This window comes from Bos indicus, chromosome 14 (assembly GCF_029378745.1).
Source record: "Bos indicus isolate NIAB-ARS_2022 breed Sahiwal x Tharparkar chromosome 14, NIAB-ARS_B.indTharparkar_mat_pri_1.0, whole genome shotgun sequence".
NCBI classification, from domain to species: domain Eukaryota; kingdom Metazoa; phylum Chordata; class Mammalia; order Artiodactyla; family Bovidae; genus Bos; species Bos indicus.
Genome location: NC_091773.1, coordinates 58,572,173 through 58,593,321, shown reverse-complemented (window position 1 = coordinate 58,593,321; position 21,149 = coordinate 58,572,173). Strand labels below are relative to the sequence as shown.

The 21,149-nt window shown below is 38.6% G+C and overlaps 1 protein-coding gene across 4 annotated transcripts in view; it reads left to right on the top strand.

Annotated features, from left to right (window-relative positions):
- The window catches only part of OXR1 (oxidation resistance 1), a 557,562-nt gene that overhangs the window by 98,606 nt on the left and 437,807 nt on the right, over nucleotides 1-21,149 (top strand). For all 4 annotated transcript variants that reach the window (XM_070803074.1, XM_070803076.1, XM_070803075.1 and 1 more), the window contains exon 2: nucleotides 964-1,240. In XM_070803074.1, coding sequence (XP_070659175.1) covers nucleotides 1,218-1,240 — 23 coding nt within the window. In that variant the 5' untranslated portion in view covers nucleotides 964-1,217. The remainder of the gene's footprint in view (nucleotides 1-963; nucleotides 1,241-21,149) is intronic.

The window sequence follows — 21,149 nt, the reverse complement described above, 5'->3', positions numbered from 1 at the left end:
TGGCAGAGACAATGTTTTATTCATGTGCCATTTGTCTTTATTCCTGAGCTCTACCTGCTGCTGCTAAGTCGCTTCAGTCATGTCCAACCCTGTACAACCCCATAGATGGCAGCCCACCAGGCTCCCCCATCCCTGGGATTCTCTAGGCAAGAATACTGGAGTGGGTTGCCATTTCCTTCTCCAATGCATGAAAGTGGAAAGTCAAAGTGAAGTTGCTCAGTTGCGTCTGACTCTTAGTGACCCCATGGATTGCAGCCTACCAGGCTCCTCTGTCCATGGGATTTTCCAGGCAAGAGTACTGGAGTGGGTTGCCATTGCCTTCTCCAAGTAACTCTTCTCCAAGAGCTCTACCTAAGATAGCCTAAACATACATATTATATGTTCAATGAATGTCAACAGATTTATGACCTGAACTAATGAAAGAGCCTAATGTAGTACCATGGAGTTAATTGTACCCTAAGAAAATTTTGGTTTGAAATCATAGAACACTGTACACAGTAAATGCTCTAAAAAATGTGTGGAAATGTTTGTTACCTAAAAACATGCTGGTTATCTCCCATGTGTTACTCAGTATAAATTCTTATTTGTTCAGACGTAGTAATGAATGATTGTTTACTAAAACTTTGGATATAACAACAATTTGTGCCAAGGAACTCCTTTTTTCAGTATCTGCTATGAGCTAATCAGTATCTTGATCTTTTTTATCACAAGTGTATAAAACTGATTTGAAGCACATAATTGATTGACCCTAATGGGAAAAAAATTCAGTGCCTCTAAAATACAGTCTGTTCCCTCTGTATTTTCTGCTTCAGAGAATTGACAGTTTATTAATCTTTCACTCACTGTATTTTCCAGAAAAAGCATTCAGTTTATCATAAACTTGGTTTAATTTTCTTTGGTTTATGAGTGTCTTAACATTTGAACTAGGTACTAAAGATACTGTTTTATTCCTTTTCTTTCCAGGTTTTCTCAAAGTGTGAGTAAATAAGTGGTTTGTGCATCATTGTGGTAGCAAAGCTAAAATTCCTGACGATCTTGTCTACTTGACCTGCTGCTGCTGCTGCTGCTGCTGCTGCTGCTGCTAAGTCGATCCAGTCGTGTCCGACTCTGTGTGACCCCATAGACGGCAGCCCACCAGGCTCCTACTTGACCTACTCATTCCCTACTTTGAAACCAAGAGAAGACTGTGCCACAAGACTCCTCCAGAAATTGCTGCAATGTCTGTAACTAATTTATCATGGTAAGTGAATGACTTCCTAACTTTAAATTCAAATATATATATATATCATGAAACAACATTTTATAAGTTCTGTGGTCAGAACTCAAAGAGGGAGAGAACTTAAAAATTGTTGTCCTATATTCAAGAGATTGTTGTCCTATACTAGGGTGAAGGAAGCAACCTGGAATTAAACTTTGACACGTTCAGCACCAGGGGATCTGGGGACTCTGGGAAGGGTTCAAGCCTGCCACTGAACTCCAATAACATCCAGTGCCGTTCTTTCTCTCACACTTAGGGGAAGAGAAGGGTGGGAATAAAACCAGCTTTCAGTGTTCCTCTCTGCTATCATATTCCCAGATTCAGGTCTCATAAGCTGTAAATGTGCCTCTAAGGGTGGGATAGACATTTTCTCATCAATACTTTCCTTCAGGCCTTCCTTTTAAATAGATCTAACCAAATTAAACGAAATGGAACTTAAAAAGAAACTTTTTAAATAGATTCATGTCTCTAAATAGCTGACATTCAGAATAATCTTTGACTTATACTTCATTTAAAAGCTGTTTGTGGTTTTTAAAAATCATGAAGATGTTTTTCTGGCAAATAATCAACAACTTTTATGGCAATGAAGAGCAGTACTAGCATGGATGAATTTGATGGCATTTTACTGAACTTTGGGTTTTTTCTGTAGATTAAGAGCTGGATAAGTGATACTATACAAATTCACAGTATTCAGTATGTGGATGTCAGAAAAATCTGGTAATCTTTTCTGTTTCCTTGAGCCTATCTCATCCTTGTCTTCAATTTGTGCTGGCAACATAGATAGCCTCAGATTAAAGATGAATTTCTGTGGTTTAACTGTGTGCATTTGTTTTTAGTTAAGTAAGCAGTTTCTTTAGGCAGAGCATAGGATCATTTGTTTAGAGTTGTGTTTCTGAAGGGCTTATTTTTATGGATGCCTTAGAATGTATTCTTTGATCCCTATTAGGTGCTAAGTATTTCAATTAAAAAAAAATTGAAGCTGAAATATATTCTGTAAGAATAAATGAAAAAGTATTTCAGGGGTAAATTATTTCTAAAAAATGTTTACTTTTATATTCTGATGAAAATAAAATTATCATTAAAATTTAAAAAGTAAACAATTTCTGGAAAGCTTGTGAACCCCTTCAAACCCCTAGGAGATATTAAGGACACATCTTTTTAAAAGAATTACATCCCGGTGGCTTCTCTGGTGCTTCAAGGCTTAGGAATACATGTTGTAATCCAGGTGATACCAGTTTGACCCCTGTTCTAGGAATTTCCCATATGTTGTGGGGCACCCCTTAAGCCATGTGCCACACCCACTGATCCTTCACTCTAGAACCTGAGCCCATGTGCCTAGAGCCCATGCTCAGCAACAAAAGAAGCCACTGCAGTAAGAAGCTCATGCAGAGCTGGAGCTTTCTTACAATTAGAGAAACCCCACACACAGCAACAAGGACCAGCAGAGCCAATAAATAAATCCATATTAAAAAAAAAAAAAAGAATTATACCACCTGGCAGACATGTGTGTTGGAGTTGAATCCTCAAAACAAAAATTGAATGCCAAAGAAAAAGAGGAGGAGGAAGGGAAGGGGACAGAGAAGGGGGAGAAGTAAGAGGTGTGGGGTGGAGGGGAGAAAAAGGAGGTGAGGTTGGGCAAATAGAAGATGAACAAGAAGCAGGAAAGGGAGAGGGAGATTAAAACACAGATATAATTATCTTATCTCAAGACAGGCTGTGGTGTGGCCTGCTTCGCTGAGTCAGGAGGAGACTGACACTGGAGCCTGTCCTTGGTTTGTCCCTCAGTTAACAGATGCCTTGATGTGAGCTAGTGTTTTGACTGGGGGCCATCCAAAACACAACGAACTCCTCACCAACAGGGAGATGGTGTCCTGTGGTTCCAGTCCAGTTGTCCAGCATGGCTCTTAGAATTTAGCAGATGTTCTAGAAATGTATGCTATGTGAATGAGTGGGAAAAATGCAAAGTAGGTAATTCAATGGCAAATTAATGTTTTTATTTGAAAAGGGCATTTAAAATTGTGAGGGTATCTTATAGAATTCATATGTCTGAAATTTGTTGGAATTCTTTCCATGTTAAAAGTTCAAATTTTACAGAAACAGTTCTTGGATATTTTCATGTGAAAATACTCATAATTCCGGCTACAACAGGTGTTCCTTGTTAGATCTTATAGTAAACTCTTAACTTGTTTCACCAGTGTCACCCCTTCATACAATTATGTGCAATTTGGTACTTCCATTCTGCCTCTTAGAATTTGGGCTCCTCACATACTGGTAAGAAAGCAGTATGGAAAGGAAATCTAAGATGTACAAAACAAATCACTGATTTATTTCACTTGTACCCGGTTTCTTTATTTATTTATTCTTGCTGGCCACACCCCATGGCACATGGGATCTCAGTTCCCTAACCAGGAATCAAATCTGCACCCCTGGCCTTGGAAAGCACAGACCACCAGGGAAGTCCCTACACCCAGTTTAGAAATCATTAATCTTCTTTTTCACATTAACCTTTGTAAGTCATCCATATGTCCTAACATTTCTAATCTACAATTTGGGGAATATTATCTTATAAATATTTAAATATATATAGATGCATAGTAACTCATCAATTCTCTATGGAAATTTCTCTCAGAGCTACATTAATTTAGTGAAATAGGGTCTGGCTCTCTGTTTTGAAATCCAGAAACTAAGACGTGAAAATATTGACTGCCATTGGAAAATAATGCCAAGACTACTAATTGAAAATAAGATATGTGTATAACTTTTAAGTGTGCAGACTGCTTGCTTTGGCCTGAGGAATGCACCCTCTTAACTGTTGTAGAAAACTATCTGGGAACCTAAATCAGAAGTTTGGCTGAGGTCACATCATCACGGAAAGGAGAGTTACACGCTTCCAGTGTTCGAAGGAAACAGAGTTGGCGTGCCCGACACTAAGGGATGTGTCTGCCAGACACCACCATCTGTTTCCCAGGGCAGCTTCTTCATGGCTAGGAGTTACAGTAACACTGTCAGTGTTCATCACTCTGATTCTTCTGTTCCAGGTCTGCTGGACTCTCCTTCGGTTGACTTTCTCATTAATATTAGCACTGGGCTTATAGCCAAAACTTCCTTCAGTCTGTGAAGAGTTTGATCTGCCTACTAAGATGTTATGCACACCTAACCATAACCATGTGTTGATTTTAAAATTTAACTTTGAGGATTAATGGGAGAAGGGATGCCTAATTGTGTTCCCTACATGTAACCTAGGATTTAGAAAATATAGGTTAAGATACTTACATTCATGTTTACAACTATCCAAGCAATACTCCTAGCTTTGAAATACAAGTATAAGAAAAATATCTTTTTACATGTTAAAATTGAAATGATTACTTTCTCTAGAAGTTATGTGTGTGATCTTTGAAAAAAAAAAGTAAAATAATTTGACTCTTTCATGCAGAATCTCAAAGAGAAATACAATCTAGGAAGGTTACAAGTTTCTGAGAGACTATGCAGTGTTAGGGCTTCCCTGGTGACTCAGGCAGTAAAGAATCTGCCTGCAGTACAGGTGACCTAGACTTGATCCCTGGATTGGGAAGATCCCTTGGAGAAGGAAATGGCAACCCACTCCAGTTTTCTTGCTTGGAGAATTCCATGGACAGAGGAGCCTGGCGGGCTATAGGCAGGGGTCTCAAAGAGCTGGACACAACTGAGCGACTAATACTTTCAGTTTTCTGCAGTGTCAAAGACTGGTGGGAATCAATTACAAGTCACACAGGGACATACAACAGATGTTTCATGAATCCTCTTCTTGTCTTTAGTAAATAATTACCAGAGGGAGACAATGATGGAGTTGACACTGGTTGAGACCGAGACAGAGGGATGTACAGAATCAATTGCAGGCATCCATGGACAGGTGAGAGGTGTCAAGCTATGATCTGAGGGGAAGAATGGTTGCTGGTAGCTGAGATAATTAGCAAGAGACATGAGGAGGCAGGAAGAATTGAAAAAGGGCCCTATGTCTGTAGCACAAAGAGGGAAATGGTACAATGCTGAGGGGTGCTTGGAAGGACTTTCAGTGCTTCCTTTTCTGATAATCATACTGGATTCCTCCTTTCAAAAATATTTTTAAAAAATGTGTAGATATATGTGTGTGTATATATATATACATATATAACATATATAAATACTTTATATGTACATATATGTAATGTTTTTAAGCATATAATGTTTACAATATGCAATCTAAGTAAATATTATCAAGAATGAACATTTACATGGCAGTTACCATGTACTAGGCACTTTAAAAAAAATACTTTGTCCGCATACTCCTCCCAGCAACCATCTTAGGAATGTAATATTGCTATTTACATTTTTACAGATGGAAAAGTGAGGTGCAGAAAGTTAAGTAAATGGCCCAGTATGATACAGTCACTAAGTAGCAAAGTTAGGAAGTGAAGCTGGACAGCCATTTGATGCTCCTAACCACTCAACTACCCAAGTAAAACCCAAAACCATCAGTGTCAAAAGAGTATCCTAGCTCTGTGCTTGTGGCTTCAAGCCAAGTGCCCTAGTCCCCATCTCCAACCAGAATGTTCCCCTTAATTTCGTCTGTAGAGATATCCTAGAGCCTCTCCAGAAAGGAAGGGAGTGTGTGGACCAGGAGCACTAGCAGGCATTAGCAGTCGTTTGGAAGGTACGATGTGGGGTCAGGGAATAAGCCCCCTAATTTCCAAGGGGTGGTAAGGAGGTTGTTGCTGGAAGAAACTTGGTTGAATTTTCAAAATTCTGTAGAATTAGCTACCTAAACTACTAAATGTAAACCTTAGTTCTATTTGTTATGTTATAGGCTAGAAATTTGGAGAAGGAAATGGCAACCCACTCCAGTGTTCTTGCCTGGAGAATCCTAGGGACAGGGGAGCCTGGTGGGCTGCCGTCTCTGGGGTTGCACAGAGTCGGACACGACTGAAGCTACTTAGCAGCAGCAGCAGGCTAGAAATTGCCTGGTTTTCAGCAGGATACAAAAGAAGCACAACAGAAAGATACCAGCCCTTTGCTATAATTCAGCTGATGTGGCTCTCCAGCTGTCCATCTCATAATGACCCTCCACTACTAAGTCTGATACTTTCTACTCCCCCAGCTCTCTTGCAGTCTCAGCTTCCATTATTTTCTTGTTGCTGTGCATACATGGGCCAGAAGAGTGATTCCAGTAGTGGCTCAGCTAACTTTGCCAAATGACACCTATTTTACCCCAAAGTACGTTTCAAGTGTGTAAATGCCTACACACTGGAGTCTTTGTCCCATGTTATCTTAAAGACTTTATGACATCTGGCAGAGGTAAAGGTAATTCATCTAGAGCCAGATAGTGGAGGCTAGAGGGCAGTGGATGAAAGTGACAAGCTATATAGGCAGTCAGAATCTGCTGAGCACCTGTTATGTGCCACGTGCTGTGCTCTGTGTTAAACACAGGGAAGTGCTGGTAAAAAGCAATCACTGGTCTTAGAGGAGCTTAGCGTTTGGCCAGGAAAACTAACTGAGGTTGACCCTAGAACAGCACAGGTTCAGGTTTCAGCTGCCCAGTTCAGTTGCTCAGCTGTGTCTGACTCTTTGCGACCCCATGGACTATAGCACACCAGGCTTTCCTGTCCGCCACCAACTCCCAGAGCTTGATCAAACTCATGTCCATCAGGCAGTGATGTCACCCAACCATCTCATGCTCTGTTGTCCCCTTCTCCTCCTGCCTTCAATCTTCCCCAGCATGAGGGTCTTTTCCAATGAGTCGGTTCTTCGCATCAGGTGGCCAGGGTATTTGAGTTTCAGCTTCAGCATCAGTCCTTCCAGTGAATATTCAGGACTGATTTCCTTTAGGATGGACTGGTTGGATCTCCTTGCAGTCCAAGAGACTCTCAAGAGTCTTCTCTAACACCACAGTTCAAAAGCATCAATTCTTTGGCACTCAGTTTTTTTTTTATAGTCTATCTCTCATCTGTACATGACCACTGAAAAAACCATAGCTTTGACTAGACAGACCTTTGTTGGCAAAGTAATGTCTCTGCTTTTTAACATCCTGTCTAGGTTGGTCATAGCTTTTCTTCCAAGGAGCAAGCGTCTTTTAATTTCATGGCTGCAGCCACCATCTGCAGTGATTTTGGAGCCCAAGAAAATGAAGTCTCTCACTGTTTCCACTGTTTTCCCATCTATTTGTCATGAAGTGATGGGACTAGATGCCATGATCTTAGTTTTCTGAATGTTGAGCTTTAAGCCAGCTTTTTTACTCTTCTCTTTCACTTTCATCAAGAGGCTTTTTAGTTCCTCTTCACTTTCTGCCAGAAGTGTGGTGTCATCTGCATATCTAAGGTTATTGATATTTTTCCCGGCAATCTTGATTCCAGCTTGTGCTTCCTCCAGTCCAGCATTTCTCATTATGTACTTTGCATATAAGTTAAATAAGCAGGGTGACAATATACAGCCTTGACGTACTCTTGTCCTGATTTGGAACCAGTCTGTTGTTCCATGTCCAGTTCTAACTGTTGCTTCCTGACCTGCATACAGATTTCTCAGGAGGCAGGTCAGGTGGTCTGGTATTCCCATGTCTTGAAGAATTGTCCACAGTTTGTTGTGATCCACACAGTCAAAGGCTTTTGGTGTAGTCAATAAAACAGCAGACGTTTTTCTGGAACTCTCTTGCTTTTTCTGTGATCCAATGGATGATGGCAATTTGATCTCTGGTTCCTCTACCTTTTCTAAATCCAGCTTGAACATCTGGAAATTCATGGTTCATGTACTGTTGAACTTCTCAGGTTCACTTATATGCAGATTTTTTTCACTAAATATTTTGGCCTTCTATATATGCAGATGCACAAACTCCAGGTGTACGGACCACTGTGAGACTTGAGTGTACTGGATTTTGGTATCCTTGGCAGGTCCTGGAACCAATCCCCCAGAGATACTGAGGGATGACTGTGATCAAATAACTGACTTAATGTGATACATGCTCTAAGAGGATGTCCAAGGTGTTTTGAAAATCAAAATAGAGATTTCTTTTTTCTGCTTGGAAATAAGTGGCTTAGTTTTCAGAAATACAAATGCACCTCTTGCATTTATTTGTAAATATAAAGAAATAGGCTAATTACAGTCAAACACTATAGAAAATTACAAAGCAGAAATTAAAAGTGAACTGAATCCTACCATTCCTAGAAAGCCACTGTTATAAATGCTGAGATATAGTCTTTCCTACATACACTCACATCTTTTTCGAAAAATGGACTCAAACCATGCATGATCTTTGGGTATCTTCTGTTTTCACTGAACAGTTTCTGAAGTCGTCTCTCTCTTTGATGGATATAAAGTGACACCATCACTTGTAAAGGCTGGTGAGGTTGTATGGCATTGTTGTGCTTAGTTGCTCAGTCATGTCTGACTCTTTGAGACCCCATGGATGCAGCCTGGTCGGCTACAGTCCATGAGGATTCTCCAGGCAAGAATACTGGAGTGGGTTACTATGCCGTCCTCCAGGGGATCTTCCCAACCCAGGGATCAAACCCAGGTCTCCCACATTGGAGGCGGATTCTTGGCAGTAGTGTTATTTATTTTACCCAGGCTGGTTGGAATTTCATATGTTTCATATTTTTTTTAAAATTTTACTCTTGTAAGTACTTCTCTTGAGATGAAATTTAATCAGATATTGCTAGATCACAAGGTACTGGGTTACGAGGTACTGCACCAATCAGGCAAGGCTCTATCTTATTGCTGCTCCTGGAGTTGCAGACTGGAGAAGGCAATGGTGACCCACTCCAGTACTCTTGCCTGGAAACTCCCATGGGCGGAGGAGTCTGGTAGGCTGCAGTTCATGGGGTCGCAAACAGTCGGAGACGACCGAGCAACTTCACTTTCACTTTTTACTTTCATGCATTGGAGAAGGGACTGGCAACCCACTCCAGTGTTTTTGCCTGGAGAATCCCAGGGACGGGGGAGCCTGGTGGGCTGCCGTCTATGGGGTCAAACAGAGTCGGACACGACTGAAGCGACTTAGCAGCAACAGCAGCAGGAGTTGCAGACAGACATCAAGGATATGGAGAAAATGTGAGATTTTTGAGAAAGTTCTTGTCAGCTCAACTCCTTTTTTATTTTAGCAAAGGACTCATCATATATGTTAATCCTTTCACCAGATGTAGTCCCTCATAAACATTGAAAATGTGCTGATAATTGTCAGAGAAGTATTTTCTTATAGTTGACCGGTAGAATTTTATCAAAAGTCAATAAACTGTTTTATCACGCATGCTCATAGATTGGAAATATGACAAAAGTCTGAATTGTGTGAGTTACTGATATATTGACTAAATTTAGAAGTGGTAAATGGTCTTTATTGGATATGCCTGTAGTATAAAATGCTATTATGAATGTTGTTAAGTTCAATAATGCTTTAATAGGAGATTAAAACTAGTTTGGATTATCTTTATCCAGATACAGTGTGTTAGAATCCTAGAATTGAGAAAGATATAAAATCTGATTTGTCAGGTTATTGACATTATTTATAATATTTTTACCTCAGTTTTTCTTTAATAAGTAATGAAGAAATGTATCATTTTATATCATTCTTTGGCACTTGCATTTAGGAGAAAAAATATTCTGGAGAGATGGAGCAGCCTGTTTATTCTAAGGCAGGGGGAGAAGGGGAATAATTAGGATCTTTCCTCAAAAATTGCCTTAGCCACTCTTCTGCAAACTTCTTGTCCTATTTACATTGTTAAATGGTAGGCTCTCAGGGACAGGATCTGCAGTTGCAGAGAAAGTGGAGACTTGAATTGTCTCTATTTTTGAAGGGATCAGAGCCCACAAGGGGAAAATGTGGATAGGTAGAGATTGCAAGGAACGTTTTTACCCTGAGTTTTACAGTAAAGGTTGAAAGTCAATTGTCATCAGCCTAATATTGGAGAAGAGGAAAAAATAAAAAGCTAATACATAAATATTTATGTGCAATGCTTCAAACTGGAAAAAGAGACGAGAGCTTCTGAGTGATAGGAAAAGTTTAGTTGGTTATCTACTGTGTGTATTTCTCAGCACAGTAAGTGCATGTTGAATGAATGGCTAGTATAATCAGGCACTGGGAAGAAAGAGTGGGTTTGAGAATCCTGGAGTGGGTTGCCATTCCCTTCCCTAGTGGATCTTCCCGACCCGGAGATTGAACCTGATCTCTTGCGTTTCAGGCAGATTCAAGAAAATCACCTGGGAGAGAAAGATAAGAGAGGATAAAATAGCCAGAGTGGAAACTCAGTGTGTTCCCCAAATTACACAATGCTTTATGTTACAGTGCAATGACTTGGATGAAAGTCAATTTACTGAATTCTGAAAAATTTCAGGATGTGTTTCTGTTCATAATATGCTCTTTGAAATAGAAATCCCTTCATCATTAATATGATTAATGCTATCTTGATTCAGGCTTGACACTTTAAGTAAACACACTGTATTTTTAGAATCCTTGACCATTTTTGGCTTTGCACTATGTATCTTTAGAAATAGCTTTTTAAAAATTTAGAGGAAACCTTCTGGATATTTTTCTCCATATATCTACCTCAGATTCTTTCTCTTTGGAATAAGAAAATAATTAGTGAAACAGAATGTTTTATTTTTATTCTTAAAAACCAGTGCCAACTAGACATGAATCACATTTTGAAGATAATTGTGTGGTAAGTTTTGGTCTGCTTGCAGGCATTGCTTTTCTGTGGAGTTAATGAGTCTGGGGTTGCCGGTCCCTTTCCCACAGGAGCCAACTAGTTTCACTCTTTGATGACCAAAGCCCACACCTGTAACTTTGACCAGCCCTCAAACTCGCCATTGGTCACAAGTCATAGAAATAGTTGATTGATCACCAAGTCACTATCAGTATCGGGGAAAAATGTAAACAGTAAAATCAAGTACGCCTCAGGGAATGATAATGGGTCACATGTATCATCTTCCTTTTGAATATCATCCAGGTTTATAAATACACATAAAAATATGTCTTTTATCATTATCAGAGGAATCATAATTTCCTCTGTTGTGAAACAACTACAGTGAATAATGAAAGAAATGTTTCCTTAGACTGTAGAGGCTTTAATGTAAAACTCAGCAGTCCATTCCAATCATTAAGGCTGGAGTTACTAACACCAACTATTTTGGGACTTGAGCAATTAAGGTAAAGATCAGTGGATGTTCTATGAAAAAACTTTTGTTAGTCAAATAATTATATAGGCTAAGTTAATGTTATTTGGAGCATGATCACAATTAAATTGTCAAATCTTAAATATCATTTGCCATTGGTGTACAAAATTTTCAATAATTTTTTTATCCTGGTATATATCCCTCATGACTTTAAATGTTTGTTTGCTTATTGAGTTTTATTTGTTTGGTTTTTTTTTCCCTTGATTTTAAAATTATGAAGAGTTCAGTTTGACTTTTTAAAAATGTTATTTTACTGAAGTATAGTTGATTTATAATGTATTCATTTCTGCTGTGCAGTCAAGTGATTCAATTTTATTTATATATAGATTTTTTTCTGTATTTTTTTCCCATTATGCTTTTATCATAGGATATTGAATATGGTCCCTGTGCTATGCAATAGGACTTTGTTGTTTATCCATTTTATATATAATGGTTTGCATCTTCTAATCCCAAACTCCCAATCCACTGCTTTTCTACCACTCCCCAGTCCCTGGCAACCATTAGAATGTTCTCTGTGTCCGTGAGTCTATTTCTCTTTCATAGGTAAGTTGATTTGTGTCATGTTTTAGACTCCACATACAAGCAACATCATAGGGTATGTGGCTTTCTCCTTCTGGCTTACTTTTCTTACTATGATAATCTCTAGGTCCATCCATGTGGCTGCAAAGGGCATTATTTCATTCCTTTTTATGACTTAGTAGTATTCCATTATGTATATTAATGCTGCATCTTCTTTAACTATTCTATGTCAGTGGAAATTTAGATAGTTTTAGATTGTTTCCGTGTCTTGGCTATTGTGAATAGTGGAGTTCAGCTTGATTTTAAAACTATTCCATCTCAATTGAGAAAAATCACTTTTTGAATCAGCTGAGTAAGAGTTAGGTTTATTCATTTATACTTGGTTTTGTGTTCTTTTCTAAAGAATATGAGTTGTTATGAGATTTATAGGAATATAAAAACAGTTCCTGTACAGTTAGAGACAAAGTTAGTATAGTTTAATTGCACTATTTTTATGTGAATTAGAATTTTTTTACAATTATATTTATCTATACTTCTTCATTCAGCAAGTATTTTGAGTGCCTACAATGTACAGTTTTCAATGCTGTGGATAGAATAATGAATGAAACAAGTCCCTACTCTGATTAATATTATATTCTAGTGCTGAAGACTAGTAAATAGATTAACAAATATGATTTATAATATCAGATAGTGGTGAAGATTTTGAAGAATAATCAAGCAGTGTGAAAACATGGAGTGATAGCAGGAGTGGGAAATTGGTCAGGAAAAGCCTCTTGGACAGGTGGCATTTAAATCAAGAGGGAATAAGATATACAACTCATAGAGGAAAGTCATTTTAGGCAGAGAAACAGGAGGACAAAGGCTCTGAGACTAAAATGGACCTTGTGTGTTTGAGAAATCATCAAGGAAGCTAGTCTGGTGGAGACAATAGGCTTCCCTGGTGGCTCAGATGGTAAAGAATCTGCCTGCAATGCCGGAGACTGTGTTTGATCCCTGGGTTGGGAAGATCCCCTGGAGCAGGAAATGGCAACCCACTCCAGTGTTCTTGCCTGGAGAATTACATGGACAGAGGATCCTGGCGGGCTACAGTCCTTGGGATCCAAAAGAGTCGGAAACCACTGAGCGTCTAATGCTTTCACTTTTCTTTCATCCAATAGAAAGGAGAGTCCCAAAAACTGCACTTGGAGAGGGTAGCAGGTGAGGGTAGCAGGGGGTGTAGGTCATGAGAACGACTGGATTACATTCTAAATGTGATGGGGAACCTTGCCCTCACTTATCAGATTACAGGAAAAAGTTCATATGAAGTATGAATTTCAGTGTTAGAAAGAACTGACGGTTGAGATCGGAGTCTAAACTGGATTTCTTAAAAGGACATCTCTGTGATCTTCAAATTTTTTGAAACAATACATATTTTTAATATAAATGTACAACAGATATGATTAGTGAGATGTAATAATGAAAGAAAAATAGATTCATGGAAAACCTTTTTCAGGAATATAGCCTGTCTCTCCTTATCATCCATTTTTTAAAAATCCAACAAATCTGATACATCTGAATAATTACAGGCATAATATAGAAGAAATTTCATCTACAGAAATATTCTACCTTGAATTAAAGAGTCTTACAGAAGGTGAATGAATGTTTTTTTTTTTGTAAATTTATACATTGAGACTAGATTATCAATTATCCAACTTACATTTTACATTTATTTTTAAATCTCTTCCTACAAAATAAACTTCAAGACTGATTTCCATATATAAACACAAAAGTGCATTAAACAGTGAAGTGTCTATTCTGTTCTGGTTGTTTATATATGTGGTTTTAGTGAGGAACCAGATGTAACACAACATCTGCTGCTGCTGCTAAGTCACTTCAGTCGTGTCCGACTCTGTGCGACCCCATAGACGGCAGCCCACCAGGCTCCCCCGTCCCTGGGATTCTCCAGGCAAGAACACTGGAGTGGGTTGCCATTTCCTTCTCCAATGCATGAAAGTGAACAGTGAAAGTGAAGTCGCTCAGCCGTGTCCGACCCTCAGCGACCCCATGGACTGCAGCCTACCAGGCTCCTCCCATGGGATTTTCCAGACAAGAGTACTGGAGTGGGGTGCCATTGCCTTCTCCAAACACAACATCTATTCAAATGTTAATGTGTGTTTTGATCAGAGTGTTGGCATAGAAATATTAGACATTCTTTCCTTGGGAAAAATTCATCTTTATTTTAAGATTATGGTCTTTCTACACTTTTGGTGGTACAGTATGAATTCTTTCATGGTACTGCTTATAGATAGAAATCAGGTTATTACTTTTTATGTCTTTACTTGGCAAAATTGAAGTTGAAAATACAATGTTGAACCCTCTTCTCCTATCTTGTATGTTTATGTGTGTGTTTTAATTTAATTGGACCGTAAATTTAAAAATTCTGTAACTTCTGGTGTATTGGGAGTTATTTTAAACTGGCTCCAATGCAAAGTATTAATTGTCAATGGTATATTGATCCAGGTCATAGAAGAAATCATCCATGGACACCTGCCACCTTCATTAGGCACTATGGAGTTATAGATCCAATATATTGAGAAAGCTTGAAAATGACGTTATTGCCAAAAATGGAATAAAATGGCTTTACAAGCATATAATATCAACCTATTGGATTCTTCTTTTGCTAGATTTATGCGAGGCTCTGCCTATATAAGGAAGTGTGGCTAATCCTTCCTTCTTTCTGGATGTACCATTTGATGTCTAGGAGGTATCTCTGCAGGGTTATAACTACCACTTTCCTGCTATTTATTTTTTAGTCATATTTGACATTTATGGATTTCCTTTTCCTTTTAACAATTATTTAATAATTTTCTTTATCTGATAGCGTTAAAGTTTTTTATTGGTGGTTCAACAACATTAAAGTTTTTCTATTATGCACAGAGTCAATTAGATCATCTGTCAACGCTACTTAATAATGCTACTCCCAAGTAACAGTAAATATGTATATTTCATAATAACTAGACTTGAACTTTTGAATGTGTTTTGAGTCCCCAGAATTTGTAAAGTTACCTTCTTTCACATTCACATTGAAAGAGGTCACATAAATGATGTTTGGTGAATTGAAACTATTAATTATAGATACCATGTTGAATTCAAGTGAACATCTTCCTTTGATCTAGGTCTCCTTAGGCAAAATGGTGCATGATTTTACAACTTCTGTGCTAAGGATGCAGAGCAGCACAGTCACAGTAACAGAGAGAGAACCACCTCCCCTGACAGATGATTCCTAAAGAGCCAGACGCACCAGGCCCCCCTCATTTGCTTGAGATCTCACCATACAGAGTGGAAGTCCTGAGACTTCGCCATGTTTTCTGACTGGTATATTTCACACAGGAGGGATGCTGTTGTTCCAGATGGCTTTTCAGCTTTATGCACGCTACCTTCCTGGACTCCTGCTGTAACCGAAAATTGGGTTTTACTCCAACATTTGACAAAGAAATTAGATTAGGTTAACTACTCTTTGGTTTTAGAATATTGATACAAAGTGCTTTCATGAATATGACAGAAAAAATAGAAATTCAAGCTAAGTGATGTCCCTGGGTACATTCTTATTTAGACATTTTCCCTGAGGTTTTTATAGTGTCATAAAATTATATGCAGATACAAAATTTGCATAGAATCAGGCTCATTGAAATTTTGATGATCTTTTTCAATCTGTAATATTCTCTTTAGTGTTTTTATGGAAAGCTAGCTAGATATTTGAAGTGACTATAAAGATGATGATGTGAAAAGATTTGAAAGGCATCTATTAATTCTCCTGCATGATGAAAGCGTTCATTATGTTTATTACTTCTGGGTTCTCATGAACTGAGTAAGAGAAAGTAATTTTCTTGAAGTGAGGATTTGCTTGATATCCCTCCATAGCTTTTCCAAGTTCAGATTTTAAGTATTTGGAGAATAAAACAGATATATCAAATACTTATTCCACTTAGCAAGGGGTAAATCTGATTGATTGAGGTGAAGCATGGAGCTCTAGCTGTGACCAGAGCATATATGATGAGATGTCTGACTCTTCAGCTTCTCAGTTAGAGTGTGTCTGGTTAGCCAACTGCTAGGACAGAGATGAGGTCAGCTTACACCTAGTTGGCACCTGGCGCTCACCAGATGCTTTGCGCTCATAACTGGCTGAACATTCACCAGAGTAGTCAGTCTTAATCCCCTCCGAGGCACTGTGATAGATAGGACATATATAGTTTTGGTAGGAAGAGCTCGTTTATAAAAAGGGCCAGTGCTGGAATAGAAGGTGGAATGATTTCACTGTGTAAGGCTATTTTGTGTGTAATGTGTGCAGGCACTTGTCATCGGGCACTGAGAAGTTCTGTGGATATATTTTCAGCTCTAAATTCAAGCTCTGGCTCACTGGAGCTAATTCAGGAGCCATCCTAATATTTGAGAAAATAAGGCAGCTCTGTTCCAATTCTGTGATCCTGATTTTTAACCTCTACACTTTGGAGAAGTTTTCTCGGAGCTGTGTTCTGTCATCTCCTGCCCTTTCTGTCTTTGAGCCCTTTCACATCATCAAAAATTATTGCCTGGCCTTGGTGGGACATTTGTTTAAAATCATAGAATGTTTTTGAGAAGGAAGTTTTGAGGTCACATAGGGCATTGGTTACAGAGTTGGGGTTCATGGACAAGGGGCAGTCAGTAATGAACCATTTTGTTACAATATGAGAAAAATAAAAATAATTGCCTAATTTTGCTAAATTTCTTTCTTTCATTCAAAGTGATTATTTCTTATTAAAATGGTCTTTTGTGAAAAGGTGACATTAAACAGTAGTCATTGTCCCTAATTGATAAAAATAGAAGTATTTAGTCCAAAAGTGGATGTCCAATTTCAGTTTTCAGATTTATGTTTATATAAATCTAAGAGTGGGAACTACTGACCTAGTTTGGACAACTACCCAAGCCGTGGATCCCATCAACAGAAATCCTAAATTGATTTCTGAACTAATCCTAATTCACTCTTTCCTCAACACTCTTCCTGTGAGTCCCCAGCCTCATGGGCTACCCATATGAATTTGGGCTTTTCTTATTGTTACAAGTTTCCCTCTATTTTGGCTCTAAGGCTACTACTCTAATTACTAGTTTATCATTTTACCTAATACCGTATATGCTATGTTACAACATTTTCCCAAATATCTTCTAAAGGACACTAATTCCAAGGTATATGTTAACAGTTATCATGAGGAGGAAGAGGAACCACAGTCAGATTATTTGTGGAAGAAAGAGTTCCAAACGGTCTGATTAATTTCAGTACTTCACACATTCTTTGTTGGGCTAATTCATTTAACGATTATTTATTGAGCATCCACTACATGGCATACAGTGTTCTATATTCTGATCTATACTGGAGATCTTTAAGAGGAAGGTACAATAATCTGAGTTTCCCCAATTTAGACTGTGGGACTTTTTTCTTTCTTTCTTGTAGTTTGCAGTTATTAGGGGAAGCACCAAGATCATTAGATAAAAGTTACCTTTTTCTCCTTCGCTGCCTTTCTTTGACCTTTCACAAATGAACCATGTTGATTCCTTTAACTATTACTCAGTTACATAATTTACAGTTCCTTCTTCTCTACCCTGGTGATGCCTTAGCTTGTCTGTTGCTTCTGTTGAAAGTATGGCTAATAACTGGACACCAAAACCAGATTTGGCTTGGCTTCATGCATTGTGGGACCGCTATCTTCTTTTTTGGGGAGTATATTCCTATAAGCGCAATTATAAGAGCTCATTTTTGCTTTATTTTGCCCTGCTTCATTTTTGTCAGTTTTTATCATGTGGTTATCAAATATGAGCTCTGAGTCCATAATGGGCACACATCTATATTAAGCACCATCTTGTTAGAGCTGGCCCTTAGATCAACCTGTATCCTTAGGTCTTTTTGGAAATATGTTCTTTGGACTTCAGAGGAAAGCTTCCCACTGAAGTCTGCCCTTCATAGGGGCAGGTTATTGTAGGAATGACTCTGGAATAATGAGTCTAGGCATCTTAGCCACACAGCTTGCTGTACTGCAGAAACAGTGACACAAGAAAGTGTCAGGGGAACACTGATACAGCACTAGGCCTCACAAAATTGAGAATGTGGTTCAGGAACTGAAGGCCGGTTAAGATACACTGATGTTCTTGTGACTGTCATCTCATTGCCCCAAGGAGCAAAACTTTATTGATCTCTCTTCTAGTTCTTTTGCATTCATCTAATTTACTGAGGCCTGACTTTCTCTGTGACTTTCTGATTCTGTATCTGCTCTCACTGTTTAAATCTCATCATGTATTTCAAGCTCAAGTGGTGGCCCATTCAGGACACTACTATCTTATGTCAATAGGTTTCTCAGTCAAGCAATTCTTCTACTATGGCAGTTCTAATCTACCATATGGCTTGTGTAACAGGTTTGATTTTCAATAACTGTCTTTGAGATAAATTAGTCCTAAGTAAGATCACAAGTAAACTAAATAGATTACTATAGAATAGGGAGTGGTTCTTAAAGTGTGGTCCCTGGGCTAGCAGAATTAACAACCCCTGGGAACTTGTTAGGGGCTCCCCCTGCAACCCTAGTGAATCAGAAATTCTGGGGTTGGGATCCAGCAGTCTGCAGTTTATTGAGCCCTCCAGGTGATCCTGGTACATGCTCAAGTTTAAGAACAGATGGTATAAATTGTCTCTCTGGAGTCTAGATTTATTGTGTGACTGCCAAAAATAATGACTTTGGGCATAATTGATATGCAGAAGATCTTTCTGTTAATATTTAACTAACAGTTTCAGCTGTTTTTTGTAAAGTTGTTTTTTGACAGGAGGAGAATTCTGTCAGCAGCTAAGACATGCTTCTTTTCCTATTAGCCGTGGCATCCAATTGATGTAAATTTGAGACCAAATTTTTGGTATACAAATTAAAACAGTAATTCTGATTCCTTTATGTTTAAACTATTCAAAGGGGAATATGTGTTGCTGGAGGCCATTCCTGACCGTTCTGATTTTCATGGTATTTAAAAAATATATAACAGATTTATTGAAATAGAATTCATATGTCATATAATTTACTCATGTAAAATATATAGTTCAATAACTTTTAGCATATTCAGAGTTGTGCAACCATCACCATAATTACTGCCATGTTTTTATCATATAAATGGCATCATGTATGGACTTTTATCACTTGCTGCTCTTACTTAGCACACTGATTTTAAAGTTCATCTATGTTATAGCATCTATCAGTAATGCAGTCCTTTTCATCATTCTAAATCATTGCAAACAGTGGTTCATTAATATACATACATCTTATATCTAAGAATAGACAATATTTTACATATACATAAGTTGCATTTTATTTATCCATCCACCTGTTGATGGACACTTGAGTTATTTCCACATTTTAGAATAAATAATGCTGCTGTGAACACTCATTTTTTTGTATGGATATACAAATTTTTGTATGAACATTATTTTCATTTATTGTGAATACATCATTAGGACTAGAATTGCTAGGTCATATGGTAAGTCTGATTTCTTTAGGACCTGCTAGACTATTTTGCAAATAGTTACATCACTTTACGGCTTCCCTTGTGGCTCAGATGGTAAAGCGTCTGCCTACAATGTGGGAGACCCGGGTTCGATCCCTGGGTCAGGAAGATCCTCTGGATAAGGAAATGGCAACTCACTCCAGTATTCTTGCCTGGAAAATCCCATGGATGGAGGAGCCCGGTAGGCTACACTCCATGGGGTCGCAAAGAGTTGGACATGACTGAGCCACTTACATCATTTTACATCCCCATCATGGATGTATCGGAGAAGGCAATGGCACCCCACTCCAGTACTCTTGCCTGGAAAATCCTATGGACAGAGGAATCTGGTGGGCTGCAGTCCATGGGGTCGCTAAGAGTCGGACATTACTGAGCGACTTCACTTTCACTTTTCACTTTCATGCATTGGAGAAGGAAACGGGAACCCACTCCTGTGTTCTTGCCTGGAGAATCCCAGGGACGGGGGAGCCTGGTGGGCTGCCGTCTATGGGGTCTCACAGAGTCGGACACGACTGAAGCGATGTAGCAGCAGCAGCAGCAGCAGCAGGGATGTATGGATGTTCCGATTTCTCTGTATCATTGACAGCACTTGTTACTGTCCATCTTTTGAATCCAGGCTTCTTAGTGGATTTGGAGATCACCTCATGGCTTTGATTTGTACTTCCCCAGTGATTACTGATGTTGATGTTAAGACTCTTGTTATATAATTTTTGGCCACTTCTTTGGAGAAATGCTATTCAGATCATTTGTCCATATTTTAATTGGGTTATTTGGCTTTTTGTTATTGAATTACAAAAATTCTTTATATGTCCTAGATGCAGGTCCCTGCCAGATGTTATAATTCATGGTAGTTTTTTTAAATAAAGACTTGAAAGACTAGATATGATTTCTATGTATGGAAGGAGATTAGCGAGAGATTTGAAAGAGTGACTTTTCCATGAAACAAAGTAGCAGTGGTCACTGCTACAATAATTCAACTTCAGATTCACCTGTTATTTTTCTAGGATATTTAATTGAGCGGTTTTGCTTCAGATTTGTTGAGGAAAAAAGCAATACAGAGTTTTACAGGCAAGAGGGTTTTCAAAAGGGGTGCATAGCCAAACAATGAAGAGTTGCAGAATGAGAATTAAATATAAGCTGTGGAAATTAGGATCCTGGTTACTTGTGACACAGGAGAACACTTTGGAATGATGGGCCAGAGGCATAGTGTACTCAGCTTGGAAGTAAGGGAGAAGGATGATGTGGTGACATTTAAATCTGTGCCTCGATTAAATTGCCATGTGATGAGTAGGAGAGAGGAGACTGGTCCTGAGGTGGAAGCAGGAATGAGGAAGTTCTTTAGACTGGAAAGATTTGAGCATGCTTGAAGTAAAGGGTAGAAAGTGTGTGGAGAGTGAACAACTGTTTAAACATAAAGGAGAGAAAGTGGGCAGAAGAGATAATATAAGGAGAGCAGTTCCATATTGGCCAACAGGCCATCTCTCAAAAGTCTTCAACCATCCTCAGACGTGGGACCCAAACAGACAGGCTGTGTCTTTTCTGTTCATATCATTCATTTACTGTTTCCTGAATGAGACGTCTAACTCTCATCACATTCCTTTCTCATAATATATTCATCTGAAACATCTATCAAGTCATTAGGGTTTATTTG